This window comes from Oreochromis niloticus, linkage group LG12 (genome assembly GCF_001858045.2).
Source record: "Oreochromis niloticus isolate F11D_XX linkage group LG12, O_niloticus_UMD_NMBU, whole genome shotgun sequence".
NCBI lineage: Eukaryota > Metazoa > Chordata > Actinopteri > Cichliformes > Cichlidae > Oreochromis > Oreochromis niloticus.
Window position 1 is genome coordinate 11,330,389 of NC_031977.2, and position 15,242 is coordinate 11,345,630.

Below are 15,242 nucleotides of genomic sequence, written 5' to 3' on the forward strand. Positions count from 1 at the left end.
AACACATGATTCCTGAAGGAGACACAAACACAGTCTTAAGGCGTCACAGGCCTTTGTTGAAAAATGTCATTTGAGTCCATATATGATATAAATTTGAGCTGATTGACACTAGATGAAGAGTTCATGCATTATCAGAATGATTGCATTTCAGGAAAGTCGGTGGATCACCAAAGTTATTCCTCCTCTGTGCGCCACCATTCAATTTTCTGGTAACAAATCCAATATTTAGAATAGTTCAGACTGGTTCAAAATCAAGAGACATTACTATCAAGCAAGCGATGTCACAAGTAGGTTTTATAGGTGCTAGGAGCAAAGACACATTGAGCCTGATCTCATCTCCCTGCAGCGGTTTTGAATGCGTTGCCATTTGAAGCAGAGAGGGCAACTGGGTAGGCATGATGGCTTGTTCAAGCTCGGGACTACAAGTGAATAAACATGCACTCTGTTGCTGGGAGTACCAACGCCAGGCACAAGTAGGCAGGGAGAATACATCTGAATCAATAGCCAGCATTGGGAAGCGGAGATTGTAGCTGCTGATGGATCTGCGTGGCACAGACAGATGAATGGACAGTGCTGAAGGCCAGAGAGTTTCTTTATTGCTCAAGGATTACATTTAAAACCAGATCCCACTTTGTATTCCTCCCCCATCTATACCAGAAAGGCTATCTTACATCCAGACAAATGGAAAAGCACGGGTGGTGACTTGGTGGTAAGGAATGGATGCTGTACTGAGGAGAAATCTGAAGGTGCAAAGGGCAAAAATAATGTAAATCCAATCTTCTGAGCAGGAATCCCAGTATGAAGCATGTTCTAGCTGCTTAAATGGCCCCGCTACACTCCATTAACTCATGAGTGCATTGCAGTGCGGGGAACTGGGCAGTTATTTGGCATTTGGAGCCTGTGAGTATATTCAGCACAAAAACATCTGGAAGGAATTTTGGCATAGCATCTAAGATGATGATGGTGATGATGATGATGATGGTGGCAGTGAACACAGAGGTGGTGTTAAGTAAGGAGGACCCTGCGGATTGAGTGATTGTAGTGTAAAGAACGAAGTCAGCACAGGCCCCGTGTGGATCATCGCCTTATTAATGGCTCCGTCAGGTGCGATGAGCAATGGCTGCATTGTCATCTCCAGCCCCTGGGCACAGATGAATGGCTGTTTCAGGGCGGGAAGGGCTCCCTCGTACGCTGGGCTGAGCACTAATCCCTCACTCTTCCATTGTTGGATGCACTGTCACCCAGGATTTCAGCAGCGCCATACATTGCATTTCCAGGGCTCTAACAAACATGGCCGCGTGCAACGCAAGCGGCGGCATACCCACAGACACACACACACACGAACACATAAACCACACCGAGTTGTGCTCCGACACTGACTGATGGAAAAATATGCGTGGGTGATCGAGCATACCCCATATTACCTGAACCACAACTCGAGAGTCGCACTTTAGGAATGTTGATGAACTTTTATTTTACACTTCACTAATTCAGCAGAATTGCATTGATCTCTGTCTAGTATGATTACTTGGGTGAATCTGTCTCGCAGCTGAATTGGAGAGGGGGCGGGGGCGGGGAGTCGGAATCAGGGCGATTATGCGAAAAGTGCAAATGAACGTCTTTTATAAGTTTTTACTCGTGATTGAGCTGCCATCTATTGTTTTGTGTCACAAAATAATCTGAACATAGAAATAATAATTTAAAAAAAAAGGTTAAAGCTTCATCTGGAGGCTGCTGCATTTCATATGCCAAACAATTGGATGCTGCTTTTTTCTCTGTGTAGCCAGAGCTAGACATGGCACTGCCTCCCCTGTCGGTGCGACTCTCAATTTGAGTTGGATTCTTTATGCAGACCATGGAAATGCTATTCCAGCTGCTGCAGACCCTGCTCTCTGTCACCTCTGCAGATAATGGTGAGTAGATGAACAGAGAGCTGGAGGAGGACCCCCTATGCCCACTCACAGCCCTTAGCCTGAGTCTGACATGAGAAATAGTGCCCAGGCCTGACAGCATCTCGGAGACATATTGTAGTTTATTTTGTCGCCCGGGCATGCCATCTGTGCCATTCCAATAGAGGGTGTGTGTTCAGGCTGCTGCAAGAGAGAGGGCGCGAGGCTCTGGGTCCCTCAGTAGCTCTGCAGCCACGGCAGGTCATTAGTCAAATTGCCTAATGAGAGAGAATACAAATGGCCCCCTACCCTGACAGGAGGAATTTTGGAGGTGTCAGAGCTCCTGACCCGTGCTATGAGAACAGATGATAGCGAGTTGCTATTTTCAGATTCTTTTAATGACTATGGCTCTATGAAACCCATTCTTTTTCTTTTATCTTTTTTTTTTTCCTCCTACTTTTTCAAACCCTCTAGACAGATGAGTGAAAAAAAACTTTGCAATAGCGGAAATGTAACTTTTTAAATTATTAAAATGTTTACCGGGGAGTCGATTAACATTCTAAAAAAGAGCGTAAAACGCTGATATTAAAATAGATCCCACGCTGAAGTGATGTTGAGGGTTTCTGATAATCTATTTTTATTTTCTTTCTGCCGGCTGTGTGCAGTTTGTTTCCGCAGCGGTCTCACGGCAGCAGTGTGTGCGAGCTTCTCTCGCAATTCTCCCGACAGTCAGTCAGTTAGTTTATACTAAAATATTAATTTCATTTCGTCCTAACGCTTAAAAACGTAAACAAGCTTAAAAGGTTTCTGAAGCGCTAAGAGTGCGCCGCATAAGATCCAGTGGATGAATGCATTTATAGTTGCATGCTACAGGCTGGGGCTGCTACAGAGTTCAGGAGTCGTGGAAGGAAAGCGTCGAGGGAGTGGAGAGAAACTGCGCCATTTTATAAAAACTCACTCTTTGTCCACTCGACTGCTTATTTTGATCTTTAATCCCTTAAATTAAGTAAAACATTTACTTTCCTAACATATGCAGTGTATAAATAGAATGAGATATGAAATTGGCTTTATAGTCAAACTGTAAGCAGAGCTGCAGCTGAGATTTTCGTGACAAGTACCAAAAAGTAACGAGACGGACTGCCAAAACTAGCAACAGACTCAAACGGAGTCTGAATAAACTGCTTTATTGTTGAATTCACCAGTGTTAAAATTTTGCTCTTTGTTACCAGAGGGGTGCAAAACGACATGCTTATGTAGAATGACCCACTTATTTTTCCATCTGTGACAAGCAGTCCTTGAAATCTGGTTGTGGGTAGGGAGCCAGCCGACAGCCTCAGTCGGGCGCTGGTCCATCAGTCTTCCAGAAAGTGGGCAGAGCCAGCAACACTTACGGTGCTTTGGCCACAAACACCGCTGCATAACGCAGAACGCTCTGAGGGGTGCGTACATGTGTGATAACTTCTCGAGACCCAGCCTGTATATGTAGCACAGGCTATTTAGCGTGAAGCACCGAGGCTGTTCGGTCACTTGGTTTAAAACCTGTTTTAGTCATTCCTCTAAAGCACTTAATGCTAGAGAAGTACAGAGAGAACCCTCCTTGCTGGCTGGGCTGAACTCTCATGAAATTAAATGGACAATCAGATTTTAATCAGCAGCACAGTGTGTTTTAAGACACTGCCATGGCATTGGCATTGATCCCTAGCTGTGGCTGCTGGTAAATGTGCAGCAGAATGTGTGTATAAATGGGGTACGCCTCTCTGGACAAGTGTAAAAGCTGGCAGAGGGCTGACAGTAAATTGCATGTGCCGGATGGGACACAGCAGAAGGCACAATTACACAAATCCCCTCTTAATTAGCGGTTCTGTGGGCAAACTAACCCGTAATGATGCGAGGGATGTGGTGAGCCCCAGAAATCCTAACAAGAAACACTCACCAGCACTGGAGACTTGGTCATATGGCCCCAGCTCCCCTGAAGTATCGACTGACGCGTGATCTGTTTTGATCAGTGCAGCTGCAGGAGATGATTCCCATGTAGCCCTGCTCCTCCACAACCCCCTAGCCCTTGCTGAGCTACTTGCCCTCTGGACTGTGGGTAAAGCAGCAGGCCCTATGTGGTTGTGGGTGGCATTATTAAGTTCTCCATGCTCACAGTACCAAGCAATGTAAAGTGGCATCTCACACAGTGAGTAATGAACTGTGCCAGAGCGGAAGCAGGAGGGATGACAGCCAAAGAGGCCTCCTTGGCAGCCACTAACCTGGGCATCCACCAATTTATCATCCCCTAGAACCAATCCACCAATGCTGCACTGCCATTTGTCATTAATTATGCTAATAAGGACACCATTACTCTCCTGATGAAACAGGAGACTGTTATTAGTATAATGCATTTACAGTCTGATACATATTCACTTGCTTATTACTTTTACAGTGTGGGGATGAGTGGACTTTGAAAGGAGATATTTTGCAGCACCTAAATAAAAGTGCTGTTACGTTTGAGCCTGGAACTTCTCTGTACACGCTAATGGACTATTGCAAAACGACAAGCCAGCCGTTTCATAATAATGCATTATTCCCTGCGCCTCAACAAAAAAAATGGCCCCATCTATGCAAGCACACGGATGTGTTTGAACTTTTTCACAGCAGACTTTCATGGTTTTAAGCAAACCAGTGTGAGCAGAGTCATTTAATATAGCTTCTGGGAACCCCAGATGCCCTTTTCCAAAACGACTTCATTCCCAGAATCTCATTGTGCTTTCTAAATCACACCACAGTATGTATTAGAAGATCATTAATTACAAACTTAACAAGTCAGCAGCGCCATTAAAAGATCTTTAAGGCATATTTGACCATAAATCTCCTTAAACTATATTTAATGACTGGATTTTTGTGAAATATTTTTTATCAAGTTCTAATTAGATGTGTGATAACAAACCCTGCTGTACATGGGGCAAATGAGGGAGCCGTGACAGGCCCATCCATTGAGCCTGTCCACGTCTGGACACTGAAACTAATGGAGCACTGCTTCTATCTCAGGGATGGATAGAAAGCAATGAGGGATGAGACTCCAGAGTCCAGTCTGGCCTGCAAATGCAAAGCCATTTAAAGTCTCTTATTTGACTGTAATAAAGGTCCAAAAAATGCCCGAGGGCCTCAAGGCTGGAGTCAAAAATTCCATTAGGATTTATACAGGATTGATCCTCAAATACTTAATGGCACCGTCGCACGAGGATCAATCATGTTTGGCTACTAAACCTGGATCGTCTAATTGAATAAAAGTGACTGAATGGCGTGAAAGCCTTTAATCCAGATGTGCTTTCTGACACTGAGTCGTACTCCACAACGGCTGACTATATCTACAACTGGAAATACTTGTTGTGCCTATCGTTTTTTAAACAATAGAAACTGACACATTCTGGAATAATGCGAAAAATGTGAAAACAACAAGATCTACATAACAAACTATATTCTAAATAGGAAGCAAAGCTTGAGATGTGAAGAGAAAGCAACCTTTTTGCATTTCAAGAGATTTGGATTAAATTTTCTTTTTAACACAAAACACATTATTTATTGCTATTATATTTCAGCACAGCATTTGCACCATAGCATTTTGTGCCAGTGCTTTGCTTCACTCGTGCAGTATCCACCCAAGACATGCTGCCATGTCAATATGGAAAACGTACATATAGGTTAATATGAGCACAGAAACACTAAACTATATGCCATTCATTTATTATGAGGTAATCAGGTGCTTCTTTGTATCAAGACTTGCTAGCAGTAGTTTGAGAATGTCTGTACAGGCATTAGATGTAAACACTACAGTTCTCCCTGTGAACTTTCCCTCTCTCTCTGTATATGTTTCGCCTTTTGCTGACCAGGGGAATTAAGAAGCAAAACGTGGGTTTTAAGAGCGTTCCTTTCATGTCTTGATGCAAGCTTTGGCATTACTTCAGACATCAAGATCGGTTTCATAGAAATCCCATTCCATCTAAAGTAAAAGCTCGGCAGTAAATCTGCCCATACCTCCCCCATAACACTTCCATAAATGATTCATTCAGCTCAGTTTAGCTGATGCAAAACAGAATGTTAGTGAGTTGTGGATGGAGCCCAAGCTGCAAGTGGAGGACAAACCCAGCTGCTTAGCAATTTCATCAATCTTTGGAGAGAGAAAGAGGAGAGAAAGGAGAAAGAAGCGAACGCTGTACACTAATAATAACTTTTGTGTCACTATCCAGAGGTCGTGTTTTTTAATCCCTCAGCCTAAAGAATTGTGTTATTCTAAAATATAACCCCAGCGGTGCAGAAGCAGTTGAGATCCATCATGGTTTGAGATAAGAGCCGGCTGATCTCCTCCCTCTGCACAGCCTCGCCCAGAACTACACAGGGAGATAAGATGGAACTTTTGTTTGAAACCTGATGAGAACCCTCTTAATGAAAGTGCTGCGCCAAAAATAATCTTTTTTCTCCATGTTAGTCAATCAAGAAATAGTGTAGTTGGTAGGGGGGGAAAAGGAGAAAGAAAGTAATTTTGCATAATCAGTGAGCACCATCTGGAACAATTAACCAAATTCCACAGAACTCAGAGGATCAGTCATATTGGCTTATTAAAGATCCAGAATTATACAAGTAATAAATCCATGGAAAAACGAAGCGTACCCCTGCCTGTCACGACTATTTTAACTTCAAATACAGTGGAATACTTGATAAGGCTGAAAAGAGGAGATTAATATATGCAAATTATGTCGAGCATTTAAAAGCCCCCCAACAACTGTCTCGTTTTTTTTTTCTTCTTCTCTTTTTTCTGTCTCTTATTACAGGGCTTTATGTTTTATTCATACACCAACTCACCTGTCATTTCATAAGCTATAATATTATGAGGGTATTATTAAACAGCATAAAGTGGAGCTTTAATTGGAAAGCTCCATTGCATTTTCCAATTATTTGCAGCAAATTAAAAGCAGATGCACATAGTTTAATAAGAATTCTAATATTGTTTCCTGAAAATCAAAAATCACTGTCATCCTGCCAAGATATTTTGCAAACCCAAGTTAATTTTCAGCTCCCTATTTTTTTTTCTCCCCCTCATCCTCCTCCTCCTCTGAAGGATGAACCTTCTCGTGTATGTTAATTGAAGTTCCCCTAATGGATAGGGAAATAATTGCTCTCCATATTATGTTAGATCAGGGCCAATGTCAGTATTTATTTTTGATTAATGCTATAGATATGTAAATGTATTACTTTTTATTACATTTACCTTTTTATCAGATGGATGCCTGCTGAATGCTATATATTGTCCAGCAGGTAATAAAGACAGACTGCGATGCAGCGTGGTTTTATGTTAGAGTTTGGGGCTGCTTTTTTTTGTTTTGTTTTTTACATTTATTTATTTATTTATTTTATCAGACATATGCTTTTTAGACAGATACCTCGAATGCATGTATAATTACTTTTAAAAATATCCTGATTTTCTGCCAAGGTATGAATAAAAGACCTAATTGGCAAAGGGACTTGGCATGGATCAAAGCAACGGCGGTGGAAGAAAAGCAAACGGTTCGAGCTGCAATGAAAACTTGATAACTTTTCAAATGAGCTCCAACTGTCAAGCGAAAGAGGGCTGCAAAATAAATGTGAATTAGTTTTTAATATTCTGGTAATAAATGTCAAAGCTTCTGCACATCACATCTGTACATGATGTGACTGCAGATGACAGATTTCCCAGACATGTTACCTCTCCTCCCCTCAACTCGCCTTTTTTTGTGTGTGTGCGCGTGTGTGTGTGTGTTGGGGTTTTTGTTTTGTTGGGAAGTGACGGAGGGTTTAATCAAGAAAGCAGGCAATTCATCAATCCTAAAGAAGGCGCCTGTACAACCCTGACAGAGCGCACATGGTTTTAGACCAACTCGAACCTGGCCAGCTGTCAGCCCACACACACGCAGGCGCGCATGCACCAGCGCACAAACACACACCGGCGCTACCGCCATGCTAACAATTAACACAAATAGGCTGTCGGCTACGACCTCACACTTGGTCCGCGGGCCATCATATTGTTAATGAAGGGAAGGCGCGTCCTCTCACACTCGCAGTGTGACGCTCCGAGGCTGACGGGTACGCAGTCTCAAGTAATAAAGCGAGAAGCGTGTCAGGCTAACTCCATTATCAATTTTTCTTAAAAATCTCACCAGCTCATAAAGAGGAGAAGGAAGGGGAGCGTGCACCTGCAAAGGACAGTTTTCTGGAGATAAATGGTGACTGCTGCCAGCGCCGTGTACAGTATGTGCAGGTTCCTTCGCTGTCACTCAAAACCCCGTCCCAGCGGAGGAATCCCACACCAAATGCCACAAACTGTTCAGCTGTGTGGTAACGTCTGCTCCTTCAGGGCCTTACTTGTCCTGACCCACTAAGAAAATGACTGTCATACACGCACAATGATGTATTAATCAGTAATTTTGTCAATGATACGCTCTTTGTCTCTTCTGTATTTCTTTTCCTTTTTTTCCTTGTTTGGACATCACTGGATTTAGATTCAGGGTTCTTAAAAGATAAATAAATTTTCCAAAACAACTGAAATAAAATCAGTATCCTGAACTGCACATATCCACATGTCACATCATGTTTTTATATATTTAATAAGATGGGTGTAGCACGGCCATAGACTGGGTGTGCCTCTGCTGGAGCAGCAGGAGGATTCCTCACCACATGGTGTCTCTCTCCAGCTGGATAAAAACCTGCCTCAGTCACCTCGTGTGGCTCACACACTCTTTTAGACTTGAACGTCTCAGCCGGCTCTGACTCGGTGGTGCTTAGGCTGTCATAGTCTAAGCTCTGTTTCCTAATGAATTAGCCTTTTTTGTGTGTGTGTGTGCGTTTTAGTCACGGAGCATTGTAACTGTTGTTGAGTTTCTCCTTGACAAAGCCAAAGGAATACCTCCAGTGCATGCAAAGGTACACATGTAAGTATGGCATGTGACGGATCGTCTTTGACAGCTGTTAAATGTTCTCTTGAGTATAATGCCGAGCTCCTCCGGGAAGCCACGTTCTCTGAGACGAGCAAAGCTCTGTCCAGCATCCAGCAGTGAGAACATCTGAGACGGAGCATTTGTAGATCAAGTGCCATCGGAGCTGCTTTTCCAAGTACAGACAGAAATTTGTGTTGTTTTTACAAACGGCAAAAACGACACCGAAAGCATTAAACATTTTATCAACTTTGACAGCAGTTTAACAGCATAGAGCATTCTGGGAAATATTCGAATATTCACTTCATGTAATTGTCTATAGTGACAGCATCATAAATAGCACTGACGAGCATATGTGTGTGTGTGTGAGTGAGACACCTTTTACCTGTCATGGTGTAGAGTCCAGTGCCGTGACGCTCAGAGTAAATCTTGCTGAAGTTCCTCGAGATGGAAAGAGAAAAAAAGCAACAATATTCAGTCACGTTACACACAAGAAAAATGCTTGTTAACTTTGTGTTTTGGAACACCTGTGCTCCGAAAGACATCCCTGGGGAATTCAAATATAATAAAGCAGGAAATTTATTTACGGATTAAAAGCATTAGAACTCCTCCAAAATACAAAGGGCTTTCTAAAATGTCCAAAGGCAAAACAGAGCACTGAAATAACAGGGTGAACTTGAAGAGGAGAAATGGTAGAAGTTAAACTGTGCCTCAGCTGCCCAGGGGCTCGAGCAGACCTTTAGCAGGGGTTTGGAGCAGGATCTTGTTAATTCTGGAGGAACTGAGAGATTCCATTATTCAAGGCAAGTCTGTTTTTTTCCCTCTTCTCTCCCTCTTTCATGGCCTTGTATTACAGAAAACAGCACAGAATGCACTTTGTGGGGAGTTGAAGTTAACAAACCATATAAGATTGAAATCCTCATCAATCAAGCTATCATGAATTACACCCTGTGACTCACCCCTACGGATCGATAAATCCACAGCAAGCAGTGGTGGTGGTGCTGGTGGGGGGAATTCACAGCTTCAAGAGAGCTGCATAACATGACATGCTTTGTAGGTAAAGGGAGCAACGATGGCATTATAAAACAAATGCTCTTATAACGATAATGCAAAGCAGTTGGCGATATCAATAAAAAAGGGGGGAATTGCTTTCATTAGAGCACACGCGAGTTTGTTGTTAGAGACCACGAACAAGACAAGTCGGTTATATGAGGAATCTGAATTATAACGCAGACAGGACAGATTCTGGGAGTGAGCAGGTGTGAAGTTGCAAATAACAAAGTGCGTTCTGCATATTATGTACTGTTTTTGGTGTGTTTATGGAAAAAACATAATCAATTTTTCACTGACGGAGAGTGTAAAACTTAAAAAAAATTTAAGACTAAAGCTGGATCTGCACATTCTATTAGTACGTGCGCGAGCTGTGACTTACAAAGACTCATATCTACAGACGACATAAATAAATGCAATAATTTCCATCAAGAGCAATAAAACAAGACTCGTGACAGGCTGTGGTATTTATGAGCTGAAGCCTGCAACTCAGATTTATTTGCAATGAAAGGGTCGACTTTTTCTCCTCCTCATTTACATCAGCATTTGGCCATGTTAAATCCAGGCCAATGGTGAATTTTTAAAAGGTTGGCATCAATCTTGTGGGAACGATTGCCATATTCAAGGCAGACTTCTTTTACCCTGCAAAGGTTGATTCCACAGCTGAGGAGCTGAGGAAGAAAGGTGCGCGTCTCTCAAAGCACAGAGACGTCCCTCGGACTGATAAAGTGGAGGCAAACGGTTTAAATGTCTTTTAAGGGATCGCAGTTTGTGGTGTTATATTAGCGCTCGGAGGAGACGCAGAGAGCAGGGAGCTGGGCATTAAGTCTGGCTATTTATCTGTGAACCTAAAAAGCGAATGTGGTACTCGTGGAAATCCCCACTAGGCTCGTGGAATACTGTTCCACAGGCAACCTCCAGGGTTTCTTTTCCCATCTGTTTGAAAAGCTCAAAACTGTCTCAGTCCAAATTGGTGATTTCTAAATACAATTTTAGGTGGATTGGAGAGGGTAACATATGGCAAATCAATTAGACAACTAATTCTTAAAACAAAACAGGAAAAAAAAAAAACATGGCAAGTGCATTTGCTAATCAACAGCAGTGTTATGTTGGCCACAGGAGTTTTGACAACAATTAATCCTCATTTCAGGCAAGGAGAGCCATATTGACACATATTCCTAATTTGAATATTCAATTATAGTGTAGTTCCTCATCAAATTAGAGTAAAACTGGGAACGCGGCCTGATAGATTTACACAATTACAACGTGGATCAAGAGTATTATGTTCCCCATGAAATCTGCCCGAGTTAAAATCAGTTAAAATAAGAAAGCAAACCAAAGCACAAAGGATTATTCGACAACATGAATTACGATTCGGTGGTGTTCGTTTTTTGTTGTTACAAATAGCAAATGCGGAAAATAGTGGTCTACTTAAAAAAAAAAAAGAAGGGGAAGAGAAAGTGGAAGAGACAGTGGCGACAGACAGGCAGGTAGGTAAGATGAGAATGAGAGTAATATCACTGACTGAAGAGCCAGAGCTGCGATACAGAGAGCTGGAAGCTCTTGTTTTGACACACATCCAGCCTTTCCCGTGACAACATCTCCACACCTTCCTCTATGTGCCAACAGTGCTGCTTTGTGGGAGCTGCTTTCTCACCCATCATTATCCTCCTTTAAGTTCAGTGTCAGGTGTTGAAAAGAGAATCTCTTAGACTTTGGTGGCAAATCACCGAGTAGTCTCTGCCCATCAGATCGTAGCCGATCATTCGATCATTTCTGGCACCGCTCTGCATCCATTCGCTTGATCTCCGCTAGTTTTTGCAACTTTTTCCGAAACGTAGCAAAGTAATGAGTGAGATTGAGCCGGGAAGGATTGTTCTTCAACACTTCAGACAGGGGATCTGTCATGCGACACGCTGACAGTCACCGTGTCTCTTTCTCTCAAGAGTTGTGTGCAGTGGGAAGTCTTGGTTAACCAGCGTGCAATGAAAGCTGATACAATAATCGTGCGGAGCAGCAGCAACGCGTGGAGTGTCACAGGTAGAAGACTGTGCAATCCTAAATGTATTGATACGCGTGCCATTCCTGACACTGATGACTATCGAGCCTTCAGGTGTTAAAGGGAAAAAAAACCTCTGAAATGGAAGAAAAAGAGACTTTGCCTTGACATTTTTATCACAGCACAGATTGATTTAAAAAGTGTCCGTGTGTACAGTGGCCCATTATTTTAAGAGAAATGTCAAAAACCTTGATTCTGAGTGAGGCAAAAGAAATTGCAATGTTAGAATAAGGCTAATTTATGCTAGCAGTCACTGCAGAGGTCAGATACCAGCTTCAACAATGACAGTTTTATCAGGAGAACAAATGGCAGCGTTGGTCAGGAGGAGGAAGCAGGGAGATACTTTACTGGCCACATTAAAAGGCTGACCGGATGGTGCCGGGTTTTTTTCCCGAACATTATAAAGTCAGGGACTTGCTGATACGGTCAGTCTTGACAGAGAACAAGCTGAAGTGGTTGACATCAACCTGCTGCCATGAATGAAATCAGAACACCGTCTTGGGTTGAGACGCTTCAGACAAACCTGATAAAGAGACGTTAAGCACACAGTGTTTAAACGTATTTGCGCAGCAGGTGGCTCGGCGGGCCTCCTCCCTATAACTTTTAGTTGCTCAATATGGCACAACAGCCTGAGCCGGTGAGAAACAACCATTTCATCTTTACTGTTTATCCATAATCTTAACTATTAAACTGCATGAGGAAAATAAATTATTGCATTACAAATCCCCAACATTCCTTTTTGCAGTTTTACAAGCACCTGTCTTGCATTCCTCTGGAAGAAGAGCTTCTTTAAGGCACCAAGGACTTTTTCTGAACTTGGTAGAGCAGCGTCCTCTGATTTTGCACCTGGGTCACAGAATAAACTTCAAACTCACTAAAACAGAATACTTTTGTCTCCCTGGGAGAATTCAGAGCTCTTATAAAAAATGTCCAACTGCTGTTCGTAAGCCTGACTTCATGTTTTGTGTTACATTACATGTTGAGTTCGTTTGTGTGTTTATGTTGTCATTTTATGGTGTCCTCTCTATGACAGATCTCACTAGAAACAGAGATTTTAATCTCAAGGTTCCTAATGCTTAAATGAAATTTGAATTTAAAAAAATCAATTAATTAATATAAGATTTGTTTAGGACTTTCCTTCACGCTGAATGGAAAGTAGATCACATTTTAACACCTGTCTGATTAACATAAAACCTGAAATATGATGGAAAAGCATTTCTTTTTTTGTTATCTGTAGCACTTCACAGTAGTCAATAACAATTTTTATCACAATGTATGAATTTAATGCCACCTGAACACAGCAAACAAGCCAGAAGTCCAATGAATAATTTCAGTCCCAGTCACACAGGGTGAGGCAGGTTTTCATGGCTGTTTCCTTTATACTGCTTATTTTATAAACTAATTATTAAAGAGACTCATTACAATAATCAATAAGGTAAATAATTACTTGAAGCCATAATTCTAATATAAATTTGCCTACACTGTGAGTGGTTAAAATAGGTCTGATGGCGCTGACTGAACCTCTGAGTCACGCCAAAAAAAAGCCCTCACCAGGCTCATTATTTCACACAGAAACCACTTATAACGAGCATTAGTGCCCACGAAAGAAAAGCCAAAGTGTTTTAAGATTTTTGCAAATTCAATTTCGGACTCTTAAAGCGAAACCGAAACTTCTCAGCCCCTGCGTTTTACAGCTGACAAAAACGATACAAAAGCAATTTAAATATAACACCTTGGCCTCGACGCAGTAACTGCGCGTGTCCCGTAATGATGCAACGCTCTGCAGTTACTGCAGCTCTGTTGCCGCCGAAAAAACCTGATTTGCGGCTTACGTTTGTATACAACCCTAACGAGCTCTCGCCGCCCGAGGCAACGTAACATTTGAGAGGGATCACTGCAGCTTTCAAAATTATAAGGGTCATTAAAAATTTACACATTATTGACTGTATTTAAAACATCTTTTCCACTGACTGTAAAGAGCACTTAAATTTAAGAGGTGCTATTCTCCAACGGCCATAAAGTTGTAATAGATAGCCCGAAGGAGGCGTGAAGGAGAGAATTTTCTCTTGCTGAATATGAATAAAGTATAGTGGGGTAACATTGCACAGACAGTTACACTGTGTTACTGTACTTCTTCAGGGAATCGGTGCTTGTTGAGAAGCTGTTTATAAATCACTGTGTCAAACTATCTTATCTGTGACTTAAAAAAAAAAATTACAGAACTATTTATGGCTCTATGTATGGCTGTCTGAAGTACATGTAAGAACTGCCACTGTATAAATTGCCCACAGTTTCATCCTTATGCGTCGGTGCATTACGGATGGAAATACTCTCAAAAGAAGAGTCTGACTGTGGAATGAATTTTAATGTTAACACAAAAACAGCGGCCTGTGATCTCAGCAGGCATCAAGAGTAAGGGGGGCCAGTGGGTGTGTGAGTCGCTTCGAGGTGCAATTTATTCCAACCTCTGTGCCTCACCAACTTGAAAGTGGGCTTCAAAAGAACTGAGGATTACCGGCAAGAGAGCTGTGAAGGTGCACGTGGGCCCGAGCACTCCATCTAACTTCATCACATCAAAGATTATTGACCATCGGCTTCCAAAATATGGACGATTCACAAAACTCCACGCAGTCTGAACCTGGGGTTTTGAATCCACAGCTGACCAGTTTTAATTGTTCTCACCCCACTGCACGGCCACGGCGAACAGAAGCTCTGTTTTGAATACTCCTGCTGGTGGCTTCCACCGCTATGGCCTGCTGGAGCTTTTAAGTGGCTTTTACTCAGCCCGGCACAGGATGGCAGAACGTAGCACTTCAAGCTGGCAAAGACGTCAGATCGCCGTGCCAAGCGTCACCCTCCACAGCACCGCCACACCAAAGGAGTCTCGATTGTTTATTTACAATTTGCTGTGGAAATCCCCAGCTCTTCATTGCGATAAATAATTGAGCTGTTTGCTCTGGACACAGTACAAAGGTTTGCTCCGTTCACTCGGAGGCCCGAGGCAGAGGAAGCCGGAGCAGCATGAGCAGAGGCGGGGACACACGAATTCCAGCGTGGAGGAGATCTTGGTGCTCTCCCTTCCTCTGCAGCTGTCGCTCCCTCTCCGGGCTACATCTCCTCCTTTTTTTGTCTGCAAACTACAACCCTCCTGTCACCGCAGTCGGAGGAGCGACCTCCCTCTGCCTCCTGGGACACTACACAAATAGCAGGAGTTTAGCCCTCATTGAACTTCTGTTCTTGTTCAGGGGTTCCTGTCTAGTTAGCCCCGTCTATCCAGTTCACCCTCGCTACCTT

At 42.7% G+C, this 15,242-nt stretch overlaps 1 protein-coding gene across 8 annotated transcripts in view; it reads right to left on the bottom strand.

The window, feature by feature from the left end:
- The window catches only part of mvb12bb (multivesicular body subunit 12Bb), a 33,385-nt gene that overhangs the window by 6,413 nt on the left and 11,730 nt on the right, over nucleotides 1-15,242 (bottom strand). For 6 of the 8 annotated variants that reach the window (XM_013271626.3, XM_005473106.4, XM_019365817.2 and 3 more), the window contains one exon: nucleotides 9,225-9,280. In XM_013271626.3, the coding sequence (XP_013127080.1) occupies nucleotides 9,225-9,280 (56 nt within the window). The remainder of the gene's footprint in view (nucleotides 1-9,224; nucleotides 9,281-15,242) is intronic. The other 2 variants (XM_025896858.1, XM_025896859.1) reach the window with 1 other exon arrangement.